The sequence below is a fragment of the Narcine bancroftii genome, chromosome 1 (assembly GCF_036971445.1).
Source record: "Narcine bancroftii isolate sNarBan1 chromosome 1, sNarBan1.hap1, whole genome shotgun sequence".
NCBI lineage: Eukaryota > Metazoa > Chordata > Chondrichthyes > Torpediniformes > Narcinidae > Narcine > Narcine bancroftii.
Window position 1 is genome coordinate 232,734,461 of NC_091469.1, and position 26,570 is coordinate 232,761,030.

General features: G+C 42.2%; 1 protein-coding gene across 3 annotated transcripts in view; it reads left to right on the forward strand.

The window, feature by feature from the left end:
• slc25a46 (solute carrier family 25 member 46) overlaps nt 1-26,570 on the forward strand; it is an 85,937-nt gene that overhangs the window by 51,088 nt on the left and 8,279 nt on the right. For all 3 annotated transcript variants that reach the window (XM_069892727.1, XM_069892743.1, XM_069892733.1), the window contains one exon: nt 24,324-24,380. In XM_069892727.1, the coding sequence (XP_069748828.1) occupies nt 24,324-24,380 (57 nt within the window). The remainder of the gene's footprint in view (nt 1-24,323; nt 24,381-26,570) is intronic.

The window sequence follows — 26,570 nt, forward strand, 5'->3', positions numbered from 1 at the left end:
TTAATCAAGTCATGAAATTTGATGTTTTGCAGCAACTTCATAGTGCAAACATGCATATTTTAACTATCTTACAACATTACTATAAAAAATAAAATGACAACAATAACAATCCACAAAAAGTAAGGCAGTTTCTTTGGTTCACTGATTATTCAGGAGTCTGATGGCAGCGGGGAAGAAGCTGTCCTTGTGCCGCTGAGTGCTCGTCTTTAGGCTTAAGTGAAAAGCAAAAACCATCTCTAATAAAAGAATCTAGCCCTCTACCTTTGACGTTCATGTCCATCGCCATTAACGTCCTGGACATCACCTTTGACCAGAAACTCAACTGGATGAACAAAATAAATACCATGATTATTAGATTATGTCAAAGGTTGGGCATCTTGTGGTTAGTGATTTGCCTGTCACCTCAGAGTCCTTCCATTTTCTACAAACCAATAAGGAGCCTTCTTGAATTCTCTCAATGGATGGGTACAACACCTCCAACTCAAGAAGCCCAACACCATCCTGACAATAGGCGTCTATTTGAGGGCACTTCCAACACAACCCTATTATCTCCATCTACACCCAGTGACTGTAAGATGTACCATTTACAACTTCAGTTAGTTGTACAGACTATTTCAACAGCACCTCCGAGATCCACACCCTCTGCCACCAAGAAGCATAAGAGGATGTGGCATACCAACAATTATAGGTTCCTCTGCTGAGTTGTGCACAATCCTAACATGGAAATATTATCAGTGGAAGGATTGCAGCAATTCAAGAGTGCCTTATTAAGGCAGTTAGTGATCAATTAATTCTGGCCTTGACTCCAATATTCGGGTACTGGAAGATTAATGCATTTTTTTAAAAGCCATTGACTCTCATAGTTACTTTGACTACACGTCTTCCCATCCTTCCTCCAGTAACAATTCTTTTCCTCTCTCTTACTTTCTCTTTGCTGCACCTGTTCCCAGGATGAGGCTTTCCATTCAAGGACATCTTGGATGTCCTCCTTCAGTAAACATGGCTTACCTTCTACTGCCATTAACTCAGCCCTCACCTACATCTCTTTCCCCACACATCTGCCCAGGCCCTTTGCAACTCATAGACGCAACAAGGACAGGATTTCCCTCGTCCTCACCCCATGCCACCACAACCTCTCCATCCAGTATATCCAAAACGGGATCCTACCACCAGAGACATCTTCCCCTCCTCTCTCTGCCTTTATAGGGATCACTCGCTCTATTACTCTCTTGTGTTCATCTCTTTCCACCAATCATCCCCTGGTACCCACCCCTGTGACCGCAAGAAGTGATATACTTTCACTTGCACTTCCTGTCTCGTCACTATTTGGGGGCCCCAAATAGTCCTTCCAAGTAAAGCAACACCTCACCTCTGAATACGTGAGGGTCCTATACAGCATCTGATGCTCTTGATACACCCTCAACATTGAGGAAGCTGGGCACAGATTAGAGATCATTTGTTGAGTACTTTTCCTCTGTCTGCTGCAATAGGACCTCCCAATGGCCAGCCTCTTCAGTTCCACACACCATTGCCACACTGACATGTCTGTCCATGACCTCGTGTGCTGGCATGTTGAGTCCACCCATAAATAGAGGAACAACTCCTTGTATCCCATCTCAGCAGTATCCATCCAGAAGTCATCAATACTGACATCTAAATTCAGTTAACCTCCACCGCAGTCTCTCTCTTGCCCTCATCCCTCTATATCTTCCTGCAGTTTCCAATTCCCTATCAGACAACTGTCTTTCATGCCCTCTGCACCCCTTTCACTTTTCAAATTCTTTCTCTTCTTCACCCTTCCAGTCATCTGTTAGCCTGAATTCCAGCATCTCCCTTCTTCACTTTCCATTCATCTGTTAGCCTGTATTCCATCATCTTCCTTCTTCACCCTTCAAATCATCTGTTAGCCTGTATTCCATCATCTTCCTTCTTCACCCTTCCAGTCATCTGTTAGCCTGTATTCCATCATCTCCCTTCTTCACCCTTCCAGTGATCTGTTAGCCTGTATTCCATAATCTCCCTTCTTCACCCTTCCAGTGATCTGTTTGCCTATATTCCATCATCTCCCTTCTTCACTTTCCATTCATCTGTTAGCCTTATTCTATCATCTCCCTTCTTCACTTTCCAGTCATCTGTTAGCCTGTATTCCATCATCTCCCTTCTTTACCCTTCTAATCATATATTAGCCTGTATTCTATCAGCTCCCTTCTTCACCTACCAATGATCTGTTAGCCTGTATTCCATCATCTCCCTTCTTCACTTTCCAGTGATCTGTTAGCCTGTATGCCATCATCTCCCTTCTTCACCTTCCAATCTGCTGTTTGCCTGTATTCCATCATCTCCCTTCTTCACCTTCTATTCATCTGTTAGCCCGTATTCCATCATCTCCCTTCTTCACCCTTCCATTCATCTGTTAGCTTGTATTCCATCATCTCCCTTCTTCACCTTCCATTCATCTGTTAACCTGTATTCTATCATCTCCCTTCTTCACCTTCCAATCATCTGTTAGCCTGTATTACATCATCTCCCTTCTTCACCTATTCAGTCATCTGTTAGCTATATTCCATCATCACCCTTCCAGTCATCTGGTAGTCTGTATTCCATCATCTCCCTTCTTCACCTTCCATTCATCTGTTAGCCTTATTCTATCATCTCCCATCTTCACCTTCCATTCATCTGTTAGTCTGTATTACATCATCTCCCTTCTTCACTTTCCCATGATCTGTTAGTCTGTTTTCAATCATCTCCCTTCTTCACCTTCCATTCATCTGTTAGTCTGTATTCCATCATCTCCCTTCCATTCATCTGTTAACCTGTATTCCATCATCTTCCTTCTACGCCTTCCAATCATCTGTTAGCCTGTATTCCATCATCTCCCTTCTTCACTTTCCCATGATCTGTTAGTCTGTTTTCAATCATCTCCCTTCTTCACCTTCCATTCATCTGTTAGTCTGTATTCCATCATCTGCCTTCCATTCATCTGTTAACCTGTATTCCATCATCTTCCTTCTTCGCCTTCCGATCACCTGTTAGCCTGTATTCCAACATCTCCCTTCTTCAACTTCCAATCATCTGTTAGCCTGTATGTCATCATCTTTGTTATTCACTTCCATTCATCTGTTAGCCTGTATTCCATCATCTCCCTTCTTCACCCTTCCGTTCATCTGTTAGCCTGTATTCCATCATCTCCCTTTTTCACCCTTCCAGCCATCTGTTAGCCTGTATTCCATCATCTCCCACCTTCACCCTTCCATACATCTGTTAGCCTGTATTCCATCACCTCCCTTCTTCACCCTTCTAATCATCTGTTAGCCTGTATTCCATCATCTCCCTTCTACACCCTTCCAGTAATCTGTTAGCTTGTGTTCGATCTTCTCCCTTCTTCACCCTTCCAGTCAACTGTTAGCCTGTATTCCATCAGCTCACTTCTTCACCCTTCCATTCATCTGTTCACCTGAATTCCATCAGCTACCTTCACCCTTCCATTCATATGTTAGCCTGTATTCTATCAGCTCCCTTCTTCACCTTCCAATGATCTGTTAGCCTGTATTACATCATCTCCCTTCTTCACCTTCCAATAATCTGTTAGCCTGTATGCCATCATCTCCCTTCTTCACCTTCCGATCATCTGTTAGCCTGTATTCCATCATCTCCCTTCTTCACCTTCTATTCATCTGTTAGCCTGTATTCCATCATCTCCCTTCTTCACCCTTCCATTCATCTTTTAGCTTGTATTCCATCATCTCCCTTCTTCACCTTCCATTCATCTGTTAGTCTGTATTCCATCATCTGCCTTCCATTCATCTGTTAACCTGTATTCCATCATCTTCCTTCTTCGCCTTCCGATCATCTGTTAGCCTGTATTCCATCATCTCCCTTCTTCACTTTCCATTCATCTGTTAGCCTGTATTCCATCATCTTCCTTCTTCACCCTTCAAATCATCTGTTAGCCTGTATTCCATCATCTTCCTTCTTCACCCTTCCAGTCATCTGTTAGCCTGTATTCCATCATCTCCCTTCTTCACCCTTCCAGTGATCTGTTAGCCTGTATTCCATAATCTCCCTTCTTCACCCTTCCAGTGATCTGTTTGCCTATATTCCATCATCTCCCTTCTTCACTTTCCATTCATCTGTTAGCCTTATTCTATCATCTCCCTTCTTCACTTTCCAGTCATCTGTTAGCCTGTATTCCATCATCTCCCTTCTTTACCCTTCTAATCATATATTAGCCTGTATTCTATCAGCTCCCTTCTTCACCTTCCAATGATCTGTTAGCCTGTATTCCATCATCTCCCTTCTTCACTTTCCAGTGATCTGTTAGCCTGTATGCCATCATCTCCCTTCTTCACCTTCCAATCCGCTGTTTGCCTGTATTCCATCATCTCCCTTCTTCACCTTCTATTCATCTGTTAGCCCGTATTCCATCATCTCCCTTCTTCACCCTTCCATTCATCTGTTAGCTTGTATTCCATCATCTCCCTTCTTCACCTTCCATTCATCTGTTAACCTGTATTCTATCATCTCCCTTCTTCACCTTCCAATCATCTGTTAGCCTGTATTACATCATCTCCCTTCTTCACCTATTCAGTCATCTGTTAGCTATATTCCATCATCACCCTTCCAGTCATCTGGTAGTCTGTATTCCATCATCTCCCTTCCATTCATCTGTTAACCTGTATTCTATCAGCTCCCTTCTTCACCTTCCAATGATCTGTTAGCCTGTATTCCATCATCTCCCTTCTTCACTTTCCAGTGATCTGTTAGCCTGTATGCCATCATCTCCCTTCTTCACCTTCCAATCCGCTGTTTGCCTGTATTCCATCATCTCCCTTCTTCACCTTCTATTCATCTGTTAGCCCGTATTCCATCATCTCCCTTCTTCACCCTTCCATTCATCTGTTAGCTTGTATTCCATCATCTCCCTTCTTCACCTTCCATTCATCTGTTAACCTGTATTCTATCATCTCCCTTCTTCACCTTCCAATCATCTGTTAGCCTGTATTACATCATCTCCCTTCTTCACCTATTCAGTCATCTGTTAGCTATATTCCATCATCACCCTTCCAGTCATCTGGTAGTCTGTATTCCATCATCTCCCTTCTTCACCTTCCATTCATCTGTTAGCCTTATTCTATCATCTCCCATCTTCACCTTCCATTCATCTGTTAGTCTGTATTACATCATCTCCCTTCTTCACTTTCCCATGATCTGTTAGTCTGTTTTCAATCATCTCCCTTCTTCACCTTCCATTCATCTGTTAGTCTGTATTCCATCATCTCCCTTCCATTCATCTGTTAACCTGTATTCCATCATCTTCCTTCTACGCCTTCCAATCATCTGTTAGCCTGTATTCCATCATCTCCCTTCTTCACTTTCCCATGATCTGTTAGTCTGTTTTCAATCATCTCCCTTCTTCACCTTCCATTCATCTGTTAGTCTGTATTCCATCATCTGCCTTCCATTCATCTGTTAACCTGTATTCCATCATCTTCCTTCTTCGCCTTCCGATCACCTGTTAGCCTGTATTCCAACATCTCCCTTCTTCAACTTCCAATCATCTGTTAGCCTGTATGTCATCATCTTTGTTATTCACTTCCATTCATCTGTTAGCCTGTATTCCATCATCTCCCTTCTTCACCCTTCCGTTCATCTGTTAGCCTGTATTCCATCATCTCCCTTTTTCACCCTTCCAGCCATCTGTTAGCCTGTATTCCATCATCTCCCACCTTCACCCTTCCATACATCTGTTAGCCTGTATTCCATCACCTCCCTTCTTCACCCTTCTAATCATCTGTTAGCCTGTATTCCATCATCTCCCTTCTACACCCTTCCAGTAATCTGTTAGCTTGTGTTCGATCTTCTCCCTTCTTCACCCTTCCAGTCATCTGTTAGCCTGTATTCCATCAGCTCACTTCTTCACCCTTCCATTCATCTGTTCACCTGAATTCCATCAGCTACCTTCACCCTTCCATTCATATGTTAGCCTGTATTCTATCAGCTCCCTTCTTCACCTTCCAATGATCTGTTAGCCTGTATTACATCATCTCCCTTCTTCACCTTCCAATAATCTGTTAGCCTGTATGCCATCATCTCCCTTCTTCACCTTCCGATCATCTGTTAGCCTGTATTCCATCATCTCCCTTCTTCACCTTCTATTCATCTGTTAGCCTGTATTCCATCATCTCCCTTCTTCACCCTTCCATTCATCTTTTAGCTTGTATTCCATCATCTCCCTTCTTCACCTTCCATTCATCTGTTAGTCTGTATTCCATCATCTGCCTTCCATTCATCTGTTAACCTGTATTCCATCATCTTCCTTCTTCGCCTTCCGATCATCTGTTAGCCTGTATTCCAACATCTCCCTTCTTCAACTTCCAATCATCTGTTAGCCTGTATGTCATCATCTTTGTTATTCACTTCCATTCATCTGTTAGCCTGTATTCCATCATCTCCCTTCTTCACTTTCCATTCATCTGTTAGCCTGTATTCCATCATCTTCCTTCTTCACCCTTCAAATCATCTGTTAGCCTGTATTCCATCATCTTCCTTCTTCACCCTTCCAGTCATCTGTTAGCCTGTATTCCATCATCTCCCTTCTTCACCCTTCCAGTGATCTGTTAGCCTGTATTCCATAATCTCCCTTCTTCACCCTTCCAGTGATCTGTTTGCCTATATTCCATCATCTCCCTTCTTCACTTTCCATTCATCTGTTAGCCTTATTCTATCATCTCCCTTCTTCACTTTCCAGTCATCTGTTAGCCTGTATTCCATCATCTCCCTTCTTTACCCTTCTAATCATATATTAGCCTGTATTCTATCAGCTCCCTTCTTCACCTTCCAATGATCTGTTAGCCTGTATTCCATCATCTCCCTTCTTCACTTTCCAGTGATCTGTTAGCCTGTATGCCATCATCTCCCTTCTTCACCTTCCAATCCGCTGTTTGCCTGTATTCCATCATCTCCCTTCTTCACCTTCTATTCATCTGTTAGCCCGTATTCCATCATCTCCCTTCTTCACCCTTCCATTCATCTGTTAGTTTGTATTCCATCATCTCCCTTCTTCACCTTCCATTCATCTGTTAACCTGTATTCTATCATCTCCCTTCTTCACCTTCCAATCATCTGTTAGCCTGTATTACATCATCTCCCTTCTTCACCTATTCAGTCATCTGTTAGCTATATTCCATCATCACCCTTCCAGTCATCTGGTAGTCTGTATTCCATCATCTCCCTTCTTCACCTTCCATTCATCTGTTAGCCTTATTCTATCATCTCCCATCTTCACCTTCCATTCATCTGTTAGTCTGTATTACATAATCTCCCTTCTTCACTTTCCCATGATCTGTTAGTCTGTTTTCAATCATCTCCCTTCTTCACCTTCCATTCATCTGTTAGTCTGTATTCCATCATCTCCCTTCCATTCATCTGTTAACCTGTATTCCATCATCTTCCTTCTATGCCTTCCAATCATCTGTTAGCCTGTATTCCATCATCTCCCTTCTTCACTTTCCCATGATCTGTTAGTCTGTTTTCAATCATCTCCCTTCTTCACCTTCCATTCATCTGTTAGTCTGTATTCCATCATCTGTCTTCCATTCATCTGTTAACCTGTATTCCATCATCTTCCTTCTTCGCCTTCCGATCATCTGTTAGCCTGTATTCCAACATCTCCCTTCTTCAACTTCCAATCATCTGTTAGCCTGTATGTCATCATCTTTGTTATTCACTTCCATTCATCTGTTAGCCTGTATTCCATCATCTCCCTTCTTCACCCTTCCGTTCATCTGTTAGCCTGTATTCCATCATCTCCCTTTTTCACCCTTCCAGCCATCTGTTAGCCTGTATTCCATCATCTCCCACCTTCACCCTTCCATACATCTGTTAGCCTGTATTCCATCACCTCCCTTCTTCACCCTTCTAATCATCTGTTAGCCTGTATTCCATCATCTCCCTTCTACACCCTTCCAGTAATCTGTTAGCTTGTGTTCGATCTTCTCCCTTCTTCACCCTTCCAGTCATCTGTTAGCCTGTATTCCATCAGCTCACTTCTTCACCCTTCCATTCATCTGTTCACCTGAATTCCATCAGCTACCTTCACCCTTCCATTCATATGTTAGCCTGTATTCTATCAGCTCCCTTCTTCACCTTCCAATGATCTGTTAGCCTGTATTACATCATCTCCCTTCTTCACCTTCCAATAATCTGTTAGCCTGTATGCCATCATCTCCCTTCTTCACCTTCCGATCATCTGTTAGCCTGTATTCCATCATCTCCCTTCTTCACCTTCTATTCATCTGTTAGCCTGTATTCCATCATCTCCCTTCTTCACCCTTCCATTCATCTTTTAGCTTGTATTCCATCATCTCCCTTCTTCACCTTCCATTCATCTGTTAGTCTGTATTCCATCATCTGCCTTCCATTCATCTGTTAACCTGTATTCCATCATCTTCCTTCTTCGCCTTCCGATCATCTGTTAGCCTGTATTCCAACATCTCCCTTCTTCAACTTCCAATCATCTGTTAGCCTGTATGTCATCATCTTTGTTATTCACTTCCATTCATCTGTTAGCCTGTATTCCATCATCTCCCTTCTTCACTTTCCATTCATCTGTTAGCCTTATTCTATCATCTCCCTTCTTCACTTTCCAGTCATCTGTTAGCCTGTATTCCATCATCTCCCTTCTTTACCCTTCTAATCATATATTAGTCTGTATTCCATCATCTCCCTTCTTCATTTTCCAATGATCTGTTAGTCTGTATTCAATCATCTCTCTTCTTCACCCTTCCAGTCATCTGTTAGCCTGTATTCCATCAGCTCACTTCTTCACCCTTCCATTCATCTGTTCACCTGAATTCCATCAGCTACCTTCACCCTTCCATTCATATGTTAGCCTGTATTCTATCAGCTCCCTTCTTCACCTTCCAATGATCTGTTAGCCTGTATTACATCATCTCCCTTCTTCACCTTCCAATAATCTGTTAGCCTGTATGGCATCATCTTCATTATTCACTTCCATTCATCTGTTAGCCTGTATTCCTTCATCTCTCTTCTTCACACTTCAATTCATCTGTTAGCGTGTATTCCATCCTCTCCCTTCTTCACCTTCCAATCATCTGTTAGTCTGTATTCCATCATCTCCCTTCTTTCCAATGATCTGTTAGTCTGTATTCCATCATCTCCCTTCCTTTCATCTGTTAACCTGTATTCCATCATCTTCCTTCTTCGCCTTCCGATCATCTGTTAGCCTGTATTCTATCATCTCCCTTCTTCAACTTCCAATCATCTGTTAGCCTGTATGTCATCATCTTTGTTATTCACTTCCATTCATCTGTTAGCCTGTATTCCATCATCTCCCTTCTTCACATTCCAATCATCTGTTAGCCTGTATTCCATCATCTCCCTTTTTCACCCTTCCAGCCATCTGTTAGCCTGTATTCCATCATCTCCCACCTTCACCCTTCCATACATCTGTTAGCCTGTATTCCATCATCTCTTCTTCACCCTTCCATTCATCTGTTAACCTGTGTTACACTGTCTCCCTTCTTCACCTTCCAATCATCTGTTAGTCTGTATTCCATCATCTCCCTTCTTCACTTTCCAATGATCTGTTAGTCTGTATTCAATCATCTCCCTTCTTCTCCTTCCATTCATCTGTTAGTCTGTATTCCATAATCTCCCTTCCATTCATCTGTTAACCTGTATTCCATCATCTTCCTTCTTCGCCTTCCGATCATCTGTTAGCCTGTATTCTATCATCTTCCTTCTTCAACTTCCAATCATCTGTTAGCCTGTATGTCATCATCTTCATTATTCACTTCCATTCATCTGTTAGTCTGTATTCCATCATCTCCCTTCTTCATATTCCATTCATCTGTTAGCCTGTATTCTATCTTTTCCCTTCTTCACCCTTCCAGTCATCTGTTAGCCTGTATTCCTTCAGTGCAATTCTTCACCCTTCCATTCATCTGTGCGCCTGTATTCCATCATCTCTCTTCTTCACATTCCATTCATCTGTTATCCTGTATTCCATCATCTCGCTTCTTCACCTTCCATTCATCTGTTAGTCTGTATTCCATCATCTCCCTTCCATTCATCTGTAAACCTGTATTCCATCATCATTCTTCACCTTCCAGAGATATGTTAGCCTATATTCCATCATCTCCCTTCTTCACCTTCGAATCAACTGTTAGCCTGTATTCCATCATCTCCCTTCTTCACCTTCCATTCATCTGTTAGCCTTATTCTATCATCTCCCATCTTCACCTTCCATTCATCTATTAGCCTGTATTCCATCATCCCCCTTCTTCATTTTCCGTTCATCTGTTTGCCTGTATTCCATCATCTCCCTTCTTCACCTTTTCAGTCGTCTGTTGGTCTGTATTCCATCATCTCCCTTCCATTCATCTGTTAACCTGTGTTCCATCATCTTCCTTCTTCGCCTTCCAATCATCTGTTAGCTATATTCCATCATCACCCTTCCAGTCATCTGGTAGTCTGTATTCCATCATCTCCCTTCTTCACCTTCCATTCATCTGTTAGCCTTATTCTATCATCTCCCATCTTCACCTTCCATTCATCTGTTAGTCTGTATTACATCATCTCCCTTCTTCACTTTCCCATGATCTGTTAGTCTGTTTTCAATCATCTCCCTTCTTCACCTTCCATTCATCTGTTAGTCTGTATTCCATCATCTCCCTTCCATTCATCTGTTAACCTGTATTCCATCATCTTCCTTCTACGCCTTCCAATCATCTGTTAGCCTGTATTCCATCATCTCCCTTCTTCACTTTCCCATGATCTGTTAGTCTGTTTTCAATCATCTCCCTTCTTCACCTTCCATTCATCTGTTAGTCTGTATTCCATCATCTGCCTTCCATTCATCTGTTAACCTGTATTCCATCATCTTCCTTCTTCGCCTTCCGATCATCTGTTAGCCTGTATTCCAACATCTCCCTTCTTCAACTTCCAATCATCTGTTAGCCTGTATGTCATCATCTTTGTTATTCACTTCCATTCATCTGTTAGCCTGTATTCCATCATCTCCCTTCTTCACCCTTCCGTTCATCTGTTAGCCTGTATTCCATCATCTCCCTTTTTCACCCTTCCAGCCATCTGTTAGCCTGTATTCCATCATCTCCCACCTTCACCCTTCCATACATCTGTTAGCCTGTATTCCATCACCTCCCTTCTTCACCCTTCTAATCATCTGTTAGCCTGTATTCCATCATCTCCCTTCTACACCCTTCCAGTAATCTGTTAGCTTGTGTTCGATCTTCTCCCTTCTTCACCCTTCCAGTCATCTGTTAGCCTGTATTCCATCAGCTCACTTCTTCACCCTTCCATTCATCTGTTCACCTGAATTCCATCAGCTACCTTCACCCTTCCATTCATATGTTAGCCTGTATTCTATCAGCTCCCTTCTTCACCTTCCAATGATCTGTTAGCCTGTATTACATCATCTCCCTTCTTCACCTTCCAATAATCTGTTAGCCTGTATGCCATCATCTCCCTTCTTCACCTTCCGATCATCTGTTAGCCTGTATTCCATCATCTCCCTTCTTCACCTTCTATTCATCTGTTAGCCTGTATTCCATCATCTCCCTTCTTCACCCTTCCATTCATCTTTTAGCTTGTATTCCATCATCTCCCTTCTTCACCTTCCATTCATCTGTTAAGCTGTATTCTATCATCTCCCTTCTTTGCCTTCCAATCATCTGTTAGCCTGTATTCCATCATTTCCCTTCTTCACCTTCCAATCATCTCCCTTCTTCACCTTCCATTCCTCTGTTAGCCTGTATTCCATCATCTCCCTTCTTCACATTCCAATCATCTGTTAGCCTATATTCCATCATCTCCCTTTTTCACCCTTCCAGCATTCTGTTAGCTTGTATTCCATCATCTCCCTCCGTCACCCTTCCATTCATCTGCTAACCTGTGTTACATCCTCTCCCTTCTTCACCTTCCAATCATCTGTTAGTCTGTATTCCATCATCTCCCTTCTTCATTTTCCAATGATCTGTTAGTCTGTATTCAATCATCTCTCTTCTTCACCTTCCATTCATCTGTTAGTCTGTATTCCATCATCTCCCTTCCATTCATCTGTTAACCTGTATTCCATCATCTTCCTTCTTCGCCCTCCGATCATCTGTTAGCCTGTATTCTATCATCTCCCTACTTCAACTTCCAATCATCTGTTAGCCTGTATTTCATCATCTTCATTATTCACTTCCATTCATCTGTTAGCCTGTATTCCATCATCTCCCTTCTTCACATTCCAATCATCTGTTAGCCTGTATTCCATCATCTCCCTTTTTCACGCTTCCAGCCATCTGTTAGCCTGTATTCCATCATCTCCCACCTTCACCCTTCCATACATCTGTTAGCCTGTATTCCATCATCTCTGTTCTTCACCCTTCCATTCATCTGTTAGCCTGTGTTACATCCTCTCCCTTCTTCACCTTCCAATCATCTGTTAGTCTGTATTCCATCATCTCCCTTCTTCACTTTCCCATGATCTGTAGTCTGTTTTCAATCATCTCCCTTCTTCACCTTCCATTCATCTGTTAGTCTGTATTCCATCATCTCCCTTCCATTAATCTGTTAACCTGCATTCCATCATCTTCCTTCTTCGCCATCCAATCATCTGTTAGCCTGTATTCCATCATCTCCCTTCTTCAACTTCCAATCATCTGTTAGCCTGTATGGCATCATCTTCATTATTCACTTCCATTCATCTGTTAGCCTGTATTCCTTCATCTCTCTTCTTCACACTTCAATTCATCTGTTAGCGTGTATTCCATCCTCTCCCTTCTTCACCTTCCAATCATCTGTTAGTCTGTATTCCATCATCTCCCTTCTTTCCAATGATCTGTTAGTCTGTATTCCATCATCTCCCTTCCTTTCATCTGTTAACCTGTATTCCATCATCTTCCTTCTTCGCCTTCCGATCATCTGTTAGCCTGTATTCTATCATCTCCCTTCTTCAACTTCCAATCATCTGTTAGCCTGTATGTCATCATCTTTGTTATTCACTTCCATTCATCTGTTAGCCTGTATTCCATCATCTCCCTTCTTCACATTCCAATCATCTGTTAGCCTGTATTCCATCATCTCCCTTTTTCACCCTTCCAGCCATCTGTTAGCCTGTATTCCATCATCTCTTCTTCACCCTTCCATTCATCTGTTAACCTGTGTTACATCGTCTCCCTTCTTCACCTTCCAATCATCTGTTAGTCTGTATTCCATCATCTCCCTTCTTCACTTTCCAATGATCTGTTAGTCTGTATTCAATCATCTCCCTTCTTCTCCTTCCATTCATCTGTTAGTCTGTATTCCATAATCTCCCTTCCATTCATCTGTTAACCTGTATTCCATCATCTTCCTTCTTCGCCTTCCGATCATCTGTTAGCCTGTATTCTATCATCTTCCTTCTTCAACTTCCAATCATCTGTTAGCCTGTATGTCATCATCTTCATTATTCACTTCCATTCATCTGTTAGCCTGTATTCCATCATCTCCCTTCTTCATATTCCATTCATCTGTTAGCCTGTATTCTATCTTTTCCCTTCTTCACCCTTCCAGTCATCTGTTAGCCTGTATTCCTTCAGTGCAATTCTTCACCCTTCCATTCATCTGTGCGCCTGTATTCCATCATCTCTCTTCTTCACATTCCATTCATCTGTTATCCTGTATTCTATCATCTCGCTTCTTCACCTTCCATTCATCTGTTAGTCTGTATTCCATCATCTCCCTTCCATTCATCTGTAAACCTGTATTCCATCATCATTCTTCACCTTCCAGAGATATGTTAGCCTATATTCCATCATCTCCCTTCTTCACCTTCGAATCAACTGTTAGCCTGTATTCCATCATCTCCCTTCTTCACCTTCCATTCATCTGTTAGCCTTATTCTATCATCTCCCATCTTCACCTTCCATTCATCTATTAGCCTGTATTCCATCATCCCCCTTCTTCATTTTCCGTTCATCTGTTTGCCTGTATTCCATCATCTCCCTTCTTCACCTTTTCAGTCGTCTGTTGGTCTGTATTCCATCATCTCCCTTCCATTCATCTGTTAACCTGTGTTCCATCATCTTCCTTCGCCTTCCAATCATCTGTTAGCCTGTATTCCATCATCTCCCTTCTTCAACTTCCAATCATCTGTTAGCCTGTATTCCATCATCTCCCTTCTTCACTTTCCAATGATCTGTTAGTCTGTATTCAATCATCTCCCTTCTTCACCTTCCATTCATCTGTTAGTCTGTATTCCATCATCTCCCTTCCATTCATCTGTTAACCTGTATTCCATCATCTTCCTTCTTCGCCCTCCGATCATCTGTTAGCCTGTATTCTATCATCTCCCTACTTCAACTTCCAATCATCTGTTAGCCTGTATGTCATCATCTTCATTATTCACTTCCATTCATCTGTTAGCCTGTATTCCATCATCTCCCTTCTTCACATTCCAATCATCTGTTAGCCTGTATTCCATCATCTCCCTTTTTCACCCTTCCAGCCATCTGTTAGCCTGTATTCCATCATCTCCCACCTTCACCCTGCCATACATCTGTTAGCCTGTATTCCATCATCTCTTCTTCACTTTCCAGTCATCTGTTAGCCTGTATTCCTTCAGTGCAATTCTTCACCCTTCCATTCATCTGTGCGCCTGTATTCCATCATCTCTCTTCTTCACATTCCATTCATCTGTTATCCTGTATTCTATCATCTCGCTTCTTCACCTTCCATTCATCTGTTAGTCTGTATTCCATCATCTCCCTTCCATTCATCTGTAAACCTGTATTCCATCATCATTCTTCACCTTCCAGAGATATGTTAGCCTATATTCCATCATCTCCCTTCTTCACCTTCGAATCAACTGTTAGCCTGTATTCCATCATCTCCCTTCTTCACCTTCCATTCATCTGTTAGCCTTATTCTATCATCTCCCATCTTCACCTTCCTTTCATCTATTAGCCTGTATTCCATCATCCCCCTTCTTCATTTTCCGTTCATCTGTTTGCCTGTATTCCATCATCTCCCTTCTTCACCTTTTCAGTCGTCTGTTGGTCTGTATTCCATCATCTCCCTTCCATTCATCTGTTAACCTGTGTTCCATCATCTTCCTTCTTCGCCTTCCAATCATCTGTTAGCCTGTATTCCATCATCTCCCTTCTTCAACTTCCAATCATCTGTTAGCCTGTATTCCATCATCTCCCTTCTTCACTTTCCAATGATCTGTTAGTCTGTATTCAATCATCTCCCTTCTTCACCTTCCATTCATCTGTTAGTCTGTATTCCATCATCTCCCTTCCATTCATCTGTTAACCTGTATTCCATCATCTTCCTTCTTCGCCCTCCGATCATCTGTTAGCCTGTATTCTATCATCTCCCTACTTCAACTTCCAATCATCTGTTAGCCTGTATGTCATCATCTTCATTATTCACTTCCATTCATCTGTTAGCCTGTATTCCATCATCTCCCTTCTTCACATTCCAATCATCTGTTAGCCTGTATTCCATCATCTCCCTTTTTCACCCTTCCAGCCATCTGTTAGCCTGTATTCCATCATCTCCCACCTTCACCCTTCCATACATCTGTTAGCCTGTATTCCATCATCTCTGTTCTTCACCCTTCCATTCATCTGTTAGCCTGTGTTACATCCTCTCCCTTCTTCACCTTCCAATCATCTGTTAGTCTGTATTCCATCATCTCCCTTCTTCACTTTCCCATGATCTGTAGTCTGTTTTCAATCATCTCCCTTCTTCACCTTCCATTCATCTGTTAGTCTGTATTCCATCATCTCCCTTCCATTCATCTGTTAACCTGCATTCCATCATCTTCCTTCTTCGCCTTCCAATCATCTGTTAGCCTGTATTCCATCATCTCCCTTCTTCAACTTCCAATCATCTGTTAGCCTGTATGGCATCATCTTCATTATTCACTTCCATTCATCTGTTAGCCTGTATTCCTTCATCTCTCTTCTTCACACTTCAATTCATCTGTTAGCGTGTATTCCATCCTCTCCCTTCTTCACCTTCCAATCATCTGTTAGTCTGTATTCCATCATCTCCCTTCTTTCCAATGATCTGTTAGTCTGTATTCCATCATCTCCCTTCCATTCATCTGTTAACCTGTATTCCATTATCTTCCTTCTTCGCCTTCCGATCATCTGTTAGCCTGTATTCTATCATCTCCCTTCTTCAACTTCCAATCATCTGTTAGCCTGTATTCCATCATCTTCCTTCTTCGCCTTCCGATCATCTGTTAGCCTGTATTCCATCATCTCCCTTCTTCACATTCCAATCATCTGTTAGCCTGTATTCCATCATCTCCCTTTTTCACCCTTCCAGCCATCTGTTAGCCTGTATTCCATCATCTCCCACCTTCACCCTTCCATACATCTGTTAGTCTGTATTCCATCATCTCTTCTTCACCCTTCCATTCATCTGTTAACCTGTGTTACATCGTCTCCCTTCTTCACCTTCCAATCATTTGTTAGTCTGTATTCCATCATCTCCCTTCTTCACTTTCCAATGATCTGTTAGTCTGTATTCAATCATCTCCCTTCTTCACCTTCCATTCATCTGTTAGTCTGTATTCCATAATCTCCCTTCCATTCATCTGTTAACCTGTATTCCATCATCTTCCTTCTTCGCCTTCCGATCATCTGTTAGCCTGTATTCTATCATCTTCCTTCTTCAACTTCCAATCATCTGTTAGCCTGTATGTCATCATCTTCATTATTCACTTCCATTCATCTGTTAGCCTGTATTCTATCTTTTCCCTTCTTAACCCTTCCAGTCATCTGTTAGCCTGTATTCCTTCAGTGCAATTCTTCACCCTTCCATTCATCTGTGCGCCTGTATTCCATCATCTCTCTTCTTCACATTCCATTCATCTGTTATCCTGTATTCCATCATCTCCCTTCTTCACCTTCCATTAATCTGTTAGTCTGTATTCCATCATCTCCCTTCCATTCATCTGTAAACCTGTATTCCATCATCATTCTTCACCTTCCAGAGATATGTTAGCCTATATTCCATCATCTCCCTTCTTCACCTTCGAATCAACTGTTAGCCTGTATTCCATCATCTCCCTTCTTCACCTTCCATTCATCTGTTAGCCTTATTCTATCATCTCCCATCTTCACCTTCCATTCATCTATTAGCCTGTATTCCATCATCCCCCTTCTTCACTTTCCGTTCATCTGTTTGCCTGTATTCCATCATCTCCCTTCTTCACCTTTTCAGTCATCTGTTGGTCTGTATTCCATCATCTCCCTTCCATTCATCTGTTAACCTGTGTTCCATCATCTTCCTTCTTCGCCTTCCAATCATCTGTTAGCCTGTATTCCATCATCTCCCTTCTTCAACTTCCAATCATCTGTTAGCCTGTATCCCATCATCTCCCTTCTTCACCCTTCCAGCCATCTGTTACCCTGTATTCCATCATCTCCCTTTTTCACCCTTCCAGCCATCTGTTAGCCTGTATTCCATCATCTCCCTTCTTCACCTTCCATTCATCTGTTAGCCTTATTCTATCATCTCCCATCTTCACCTTCCATTCATCTATTAGCCTGTATTCCATCATCCCCCTTCTTCATTTTCCGTTCATCTGTTTGCCTGTATTCCATCATCTCCCTTCTTCACCTTTTCAGTCGTCTGTTGGTCTGTATTCCATCATCTCCCTTCCATTCATCTGTTAACCTGTGTTCCATCATCTTCCTTCGCCTTCCAATCATCTGTTAGCCTGTATTCCATCATCTCCCTTCTTCAACTTCCAATCATCTGTTAGCCTGTATTCCATCATCTCCCTTCTTCACTTTCCAATGATCTGTTAGTCTGTATTCAATCATCTCCCTTCTTCACCTTCCATTCATCTGTTAGTCTGTATTCCATCATCTCCCTTCCATTCATCTGTTAACCTGTATTCCATCATCTTCCTTCTTCGCCCTCCGATCATCTGTTAGCCTGTATTCTATCATCTCCCTACTTCAACTTCCAATCATCTGTTAGCCTGTATGTCATCATCTTCATTATTCACTTCCATTCATCTGTTAGCCTGTATTCCATCATCTCCCTTCTTCACATTCCAATCATCTGTTAGCCTGTATTCCATCATCTCCCTTTTTCACCCTTCCAGCCATCTGTTAGCCTGTATTCCATCATCTCCCACCTTCACCCTGCCATACATCTGTTAGCCTGTATTCCATCATCTCTTCTTCACTTTCCAGTCATCTGTTAGCCTGTATTCCTTCAGTGCAATTCTTCACCCTTCCATTCATCTGTGCGCCTGTATTCCATCATCTCTCTTCTTCACATTCCATTCATCTGTTATCCTGTATTCTATCATCTCGCTTCTTCACCTTCCATTCATCTGTTAGTCTGTATTCCATCATCTCCCTTCCATTCATCTGTAAACCTGTATTCCATCATCATTCTTCACCTTCCAGAGATATGTTAGCCTATATTCCATCATCTCCCTTCTTCACCTTCGAATCAACTGTTAGCCTGTATTCCATCATCTCCCTTCTTCACCTTCCATTCATCTGTTAGCCTTATTCTATCATCTCCCATCTTCACCTTCCATTCATCTATTAGCCTGTATTCCATCATCCCCCTTCTTCATTTTCCGTTCATCTGTTTGCCTGTATTCCATCATCTCCCTTCTTCACCTTTTCAGTCGTCTGTTGGTCTGTATTCCATCATCTCCCTTCCATTCATCTGTTAACCTGTGTTCCATCATCTTCCTTCTTCGCCTTCCAATCATCTGTTAGCCTGTATTCCATCATCTCCCTTCTTCAACTTCCAATCATCTGTTAGCCTGTATTCCATCATCTCCCTTCTTCACTTTCCAATGATCTGTTAGTCTGTATTCAATCATCTCCCTTCTTCACCTTCCATTCATCTGTTAGTCTGTATTCCATCATCTCCCTTCCATTCATCTGTTAACCTGTATTCCATCATCTTCCTTCTTCGCCCTCCGATCATCTGTTAGCCTGTATTCTATCATCTCCCTACTTCAACTTCCAATCATCTGTTAGCCTGTATGTCATCATCTTCATTATTCACTTCCATTCATCTGTTAGCCTGTATTCCATCATCTCCCTTCTTCACATTCCAATCATCTGTTAGCCTGTATTCCATCATCTCCCTTTTTCACCCTTCCAGCCATCTGTTAGCCTGTATTCCATCATCTCCCACCTTCACCCTTCCATACATCTGTTAGCCTGTATTCCATCATCTCTGTTCTTCACCCTTCCATTCATCTGTTAGCCTGTGTTACATCCTCTCCCTTCTTCACCTTCCAATCATCTGTTAGTCTGTATTCCATCATCTCCCTTCTTCACTTTCCCATGATCTGTAGTCTGTTTTCAATCATCTCCCTTCTTCACCTTCCATTCATCTGTTAGTCTGTATTCCATCATCTCCCTTCCATTCATCTGTTAACCTGCATTCCATCATCTTCCTTCTTCGCCTTCCAATCATCTGTTAGCCTGTATTCCATCATCTCCCTTCTTCAACTTCCAATCATCTGTTAGCCTGTATGGCATCATCTTCATTATTCACTTCCATTCATCTGTTAGCCTGTATTCCTTCATCTCTCTTCTTCACACTTCAATTCATCTGTTAGCGTGTATTCCATCCTCTCCCTTCTTCACCTTCCAATCATCTGTTAGTCTGTATTCCATCATCTCCCTTCTTTCCAATGATCTGTTAGTCTGTATTCCATCATCTCCCTTCCATTCATCTGTTAACCTGTATTCCATTATCTTCCTTCTTCGCCTTCCGATCATCTGTTAGCCTGTATTCTATCATCTCCCTTCTTCAACTTCCAATCATCTGTTAGCCTGTATTCCATCATCTTCCTTCTTCGCCTTCCGATCATCTGTTAGCCTGTATTCCATCATCTCCCTTCTTCACATTCCAATCATCTGTTAGCCTGTATTCCATCATCTCCCTTTTTCACCCTTCCAGCCATCTGTTAGCCTGTATTCCATCATCTCCCACCTTCACCCTTCCATACATCTGTTAGTCTGTATTCCATCATCTCTTCTTCACCCTTCCATTCATCTGTTAACCTGTGTTACATCGTCTCCCTTCTTCACCTTCCAATCATTTGTTAGTCTGTATTCCATCATCTCCCTTCTTCACTTTCCAATGATCTGTTAGTCTGTATTCAATCATCTCCCTTCTTCACCTTCCATTCATCTGTTAGTCTGTATTCCATAATCTCCCTTCCATTCATCTGTTAACCTGTATTCCATCATCTTCCTTCTTCGCCTTCCGATCATCTGTTAGCCTGTATTCTATCATCTTCCTTCTTCAACTTCCAATCATCTGTTAGCCTGTATGTCATCATCTTCATTATTCACTTCCATTCATCTGTTAGCCTGTATTCTATCTTTTCCCTTCTTAACCCTTCCAGTCATCTGTTAGCCTGTATTCCTTCAGTGCAATTCTTCACCCTTCCATTCATCTGTGCGCCTGTATTCCATCATCTCTCTTCTTCACATTCCATTCATCTGTTATCCTGTATTCCATCATCTCCCTTCTTCACCTTCCATTAATCTGTTAGTCTGTATTCCATCATCTCCCTTCCATTCATCTGTAAACCTGTATTCCATCATCATTCTTCACCTTCCAGAGATATGTTAGCCTATATTCCATCATCTCCCTTCTTCACCTTCGAATCAACTGTTAGCCTGTATTCCATCATCTCCCTTCTTCACCTTCCATTCATCTGTTAGCCTTATTCTATCATCTCCCATCTTCACCTTCCATTCATCTATTAGCCTGTATTCCATCATCCCCCTTCTTCACTTTCCGTTCATCTGTTTGCCTGTATTCCATCATCTCCCTTCTTAACCTTTTCAGTCATCTGTTGGTCTGTATTCCATCATCTCCCTTCCATTCATCTGTTAACCTGTGTTCCATCATCTTCCTTCTTCGCCTTCCAATCATCTGTTAGCCTGTATTCCATCATCTCCCTTCTTCAACTTCCAATCATCTGTTAGCCTGTATCCCATCATCTCCCTTCTTCACCCTTCCAGCCATCTGTTACCCTGTATTCCATCATCTCCCTTTTTCACCCTTCCAGCCATCTGTTAGCCTGTATTCCATCATCTCCCACCTTCACGCTGCCATACATCTGTTAGCCTGTATTCCATCATCTCTTCTTCACTTTCCAGTCATCTGTTAGCCTGTATTCCATCACCTCTCTTCTTCGCCTTCCAATCATCTGTTAGCCTGTATTCCATCATTTCCCTTCTTCACCTTCCAATCATCTGTTAGCCTGTATTCCATCATCTCCCTTCTTCAGCTTCCAATTATCTATTAGTCTGTATTCCATCATCTCCCATCTTCACTTTCCAATGATCTGTCAGCCTGTATTCCATCATCTTCCTTCTTAACCTTCCATTCCTCTGTTAGCCTGTATTCCATCATCTCCCTTCTTCACCCTTCCTTTCATCTGTTAGCCTGCATTCCATCATCTCCCTTCTTCACATTCCAATCATCTGTTAGCCTATATTCCATCATCTCCCTTTTTTACCCTTCCAGCCATCTGTTAGCCTGTATTCCATCCTCCCTCCTTCACCCTTCCATTCATCTGTTAGCCTGTGTTGCATCCTCGCCCTTCTTCATTTTCCAATCATCTGTTAGTCTGTATTCCATCATCTCCCTTCTTCACTTTCCAATGATCTATTAGTCTGTATTCAATCATCTCCCTTCTTCACGTTCCATTCATCTGTTAGTCTGTATTCCTTCATCTCCCTTCCATTCATCTGTTAACCTGTATTCCATCATCTTCCTTCTTCGCCTTCCGATCATCTGTTAGCCTATATTCCATCATCTCCCTTTTTCACCCTTCCAGCATTCTGTTAGCTTGTATTCCATCATCTCCCTCCGTCACCCTTCCATTCATCTGTTAACCTGTGTTACATCCTCTCCCTTCTTCACCTTCCAATCATCTGTTAGTCTGTATTCCATCATCTCCCTTCTTCATTTTCCAATGATCTGTTAGTCTGTATTCAATCATCTCCCTTCTTCACCTTCCATTCATCTGTTAGCCTGTATTCCATCATCTTCCTTCTTCGCCTTCCGATCATCTGTTAGCCTGTATTCCATCATCTCCCTTCTTCACATTCCAATCATCTGTTAGCCTGTATTCCATCATCTCCCTTTTTCACCCTTCCAGCCATCTGTTAGCCTGTATTCCATCATCTCCCACCTTCACCCTTCCATACATCTGTTAGCCTGTATTCCATCATCTCTTCTTCACCCTTCCATTCATCTGTTAACCTGTGTTACATCCTCTCCCTTCTTCACCTTCCAGAGATATGTTAGCCTATATTCCATCATCTCCCTTCTTCACCTTCGAATCAACTGTTAGCCTTATTCTATCATCTCCCATCTTCACCTTCCATTCATCTATTAGCCTGTATTCCATCATCCCCCTTCTTCACTTTCCGTTCATCTGTTTGCCTGTATTCCATCATCTCCCTTCTTCACCTTTTCAGTCATCTGTTGGTCTGTATTCCATCATCTCCCTTCCATTCATCTGTTAACCTGTGTTCCATCATCTTCCTTCTTCGCCTTCCAATCATCTGTTAGCCTGTATTCCATCATCTCCCTTCTTCAACTTCCAATCATCTGTTAGCCTGTATGCCATCATCTTCTTTCTTCACCTTTCAAACATCTCCTAGCCTGTATCCCATCATCTCCCTTCTTCACCCTTCCAGCCATCTGTTACCCTATATTCCATCATCTCCCTTTTTCACCCTTCCAGCCATCTGTTAGCCTGTATTCCATCATCTCCCACCTTCACCCTGCCATACATCTGTTAGCCTGTATTCCATCATCTCTTCTTCACCCTTCCATTCATCTGTTAGCCTGTATTCCATCACCTCTCTTCTTCGCCTTCCAATCATCTGTTAGCCTGTATTCCATCATTTCCCTTCTTCACCTTCCAATCATCTATTAGTCTGTATTCCATCATCTCCCATCTTCACTTTCCAATGATCTGTCAGCCTGTATTCCATCATCTTCCTTCTTCACCTTCCATTCATCTGTTAGTCTGTATTCCATCATCTCCCTTCCATTCATCTGTTAACCTGTATTCCATCATCTTCCTTCTTCGCCTTCCGATCATCTTTTAGCCTGTATTCCATCATCTCCCTTCTTCAACTTCCAATCATCTGTTAGCCTGTATGTCATCGTCTTTGTTATTCACTTTCCAATGATCTGTTTTTCTGTATTCCATCATCTCGCTTCTTCACCCTTCCAGAGGTCTTTTAGCCTATATTCTATCTTCACCCTTCCAGTCATCTGTGAGCCTGTATTCCTTCAGCGCAATTCTTCACCCTTCCATTCATCTGTGCGCCTGTATTCCATCATCTCCCTTCTACACTTTCCAGTCATCTGTACGCCTGTATTCCATCAGCTCCCTTCACCCTTCCATTTATATGTTAGCCTGTATTCCATCATCTCCCTTCTTCACCCTTCCAGTCATCTGTTAGCTTGTATTCCATCATCTCCCTTTTCACCCTTCTAATAATCTGTTAGTCTGTATTCCATCATCTCCCTTCTTCACCCTTCCAGTGATCTGTCAGCCTGTGTTCTATCTTCTCCCTTCTTCACCCTTCCAGTCATCTGTTAGCCTGTATTCCATCAGCTCACTTCTTCACCTTCCATTCATCTGTTAGCCTGTATTCCATCATCTCCGTTCTTCACCTTCCATTCATCTGTTAGCCTTATTCTATCATCTCCCTTCTTTACCTTCCATTCATGTGTTAGCCTGCATTCCATCATCTCCCTTCTTCATCCTTCCATTCGTCTGTTAGCCTGTATTCCATCATCTCCCTTCTTCACCTTCCATTCATCTGTTATCCTGTATTTCATCATCTCCCTTCTTCACCTTCCAATCATCTGTTATCCTGTATTCCATCGTCTCCCTTCTTCACCCTTCCAGCCATCTGTTAGCCTGTATGCCATCATCTCCCTTCTTCACCCTTCCATTAATCTGTTTGACTGTATTCCATGGTCTCCCTTCTTCCACCCTTCTCCTGCACATTTTTTTAGTTAGACATCTGCCTGAGTTGCGGTGCTTCCAAAGAAGTGTTCAGGTCCAACATTTCAACTGCTTTTTGCTTTCTTTAGATGTGTGACATCTTGAGATTTCCACCACTTTTGTTCTGATCTTTTTTAAAAAATAGGTTCAAATCATGCAGGAGAGACTTCAATTTGCTTATCACTGGTTATTCTTCAGGAATATTTTGGTGTATTTGAAATAACGTTTAATGAGTGTCTTTTTTATATTACAGAGAAGTTTCACATAAATGGAGTCCCAAGCAAATTGCTGGTCATCTTATGCTCAAAGGGTAAGTTGAATCAAGAAACATTAAATTCATCTTTAACTTGAGTCTTTTATTTCCTGAAATTATTGGTATCTCCATCGTTTGATTCTTTACCTGAACTGATTCCACCTGCGCAAAAAAAGGCAAGAGACTGAAGATTCTAGAATCTAGAATATAAATCAAAACACTAGTTGGATTCAGTCCAGTTGTAGGTCTCAACCAAAATTGTGACATGTGCCTTTTACGTCTGCAAGTGTTGTTTGACTCATTGAGTTCTTCTAGTGCTCTGATTTGTTCTGCCTGGGCGAAGCCAATTATGGGAGGTTTTAATGTTTGAACAGTTTATGCTAGTTTCATACATGGCATTGCTTCATCAATATTTAACCTATTCTTCAACTGGCAATGTTCTAAGTTATATTGGTCGTCCTTCAGTTGAAAGAAGACGCGTTGTTGTGCAGTTCACATGTGGACGCGAAGGTGACTTTGCACAGAGTCTACCACAATGGGGGCACTGGAAATCTGTTGTAATAACTGTGGCTGCTGCTTTGTGACGCCATTCACGGTTTTCCATCAGTCTTTGGCAGTGACTGTCTTCAAAACTGGTGTAGGCTTCATTGCGCAGGGCTCGCCAACAGGTTCTGCCAGCAGCTGCAGCTTCTAGTTCTCTTGGCCGGATGTCACAGTACCGTAGGGTTTTCTTCACAGTGTCTTTATAGCGTATGCGTGGACAACCTTGAAGTCTCCTTCTGGTATTCAGTTCACTATAGAGCAGCTTGACGAGGCATACAATAGTCGTCCATTCTGATGACATGTGCCACCCACCGCATCAGGGGCTCCATCAGTACTTGGATCAGTCTGTGTCAAACATCAACACCATAGAACCAAATATCACTGTTGACACCCAGCTGACAAAGGTGAACAGATTGAATTACTTCGGGAGCATCATCTCAAGTGATGGGTCTTTGGAAGAAGAAATTGACTCCAGGATCAGCAAGGCCAGCCAGGCTCTGAGGAGGCTGCGCACCAGCGTGCTCAATCAACACAATATCCGCATCTCCACAAAGTTGAAAGTCTACGAGCTGTGGTCATCCCTTCTCTCCTATATGGATGTGAGACCAGGACTCTGTACTGACGTCACATCAAACAACTGGAGAAATTTCACATGTGTGCCCTCTGAGTTATGGGAATTGACAATTAACATTGGTTTATCAAATTAAAGTAGAATGTTTATTTAATTCCCAGATGTCCTTTGCCATGACAGAACATTTGGAAAGATGAATGAACAAGTTATTCAGCTTTTTTTTATAGCCCTACTCTCTATCTTTTGTTCAGTTGATTTAAAAAATATTTCTCCACTATGCATATAAATTATTGTAGAATGTAGATGTTTCTGTAGGTTTAAAATTTGCCTTGGAGCATTTTAAAGCTTTTTGTGTCTTTGTGGATTAATTGCACATTTATCTGGAGATATTTACAATATTTTCTTTTCTTCCATATCAATAATATCACCTTCCAAAATAGACTGAACATTTGTGGCCCAACAAGAAGAACGAAGCAACACTCTAGTACTTTTACAATGACTTCATCAGATTTCCATTGCTCTAAATGTAGAATGGAGCCTTTTTATTTTCTTTATTGCATTTCCACAATTAATGGAGATTGAGCTGCATGTTCCCAGGTACCCCTAAAAATCTGTCTTCAACTTAGCTATTTCTGAAGCTCCAGATTTTTCTTTTAGTTGTATTTAACTTTTCTAGATTTGTTTACATTTATTGTGAGGTTGCTACAGCTGTAGCTTGAATCTGCGGGAGAAGAAACACACACACATACACACACACACACACACACACACACACACACACACACACACAGAGCCCTCCCCCCCCCCCCGCAGTAGAATGTATTCGACACTGAGTTAATTCAGTGGCAGCTCTGCCTTTTGTAGTCAGCTTGGCTGTGTCACCACCAGGGCGTGGTCTGAGCAGACCAGCTGCCAATTGGTTACCTCAGATGCCCGGGCCCAGATTGGGGCCCCTTGTGATCCACCGGCAGTGATTGGCCAGTTTCTCTGCTCTGCAGGCGGCCTGTGGAAATGGGCGTTTTAGCCCGCACGATGCTTTGCCGGTTGCCTCGTTCGATGGCCATTTCCTGTGTTGGCCCAGGCCATGGGCCACTATATGACACCCCCCCAGAACTGATGATCTGTTTTTAGGA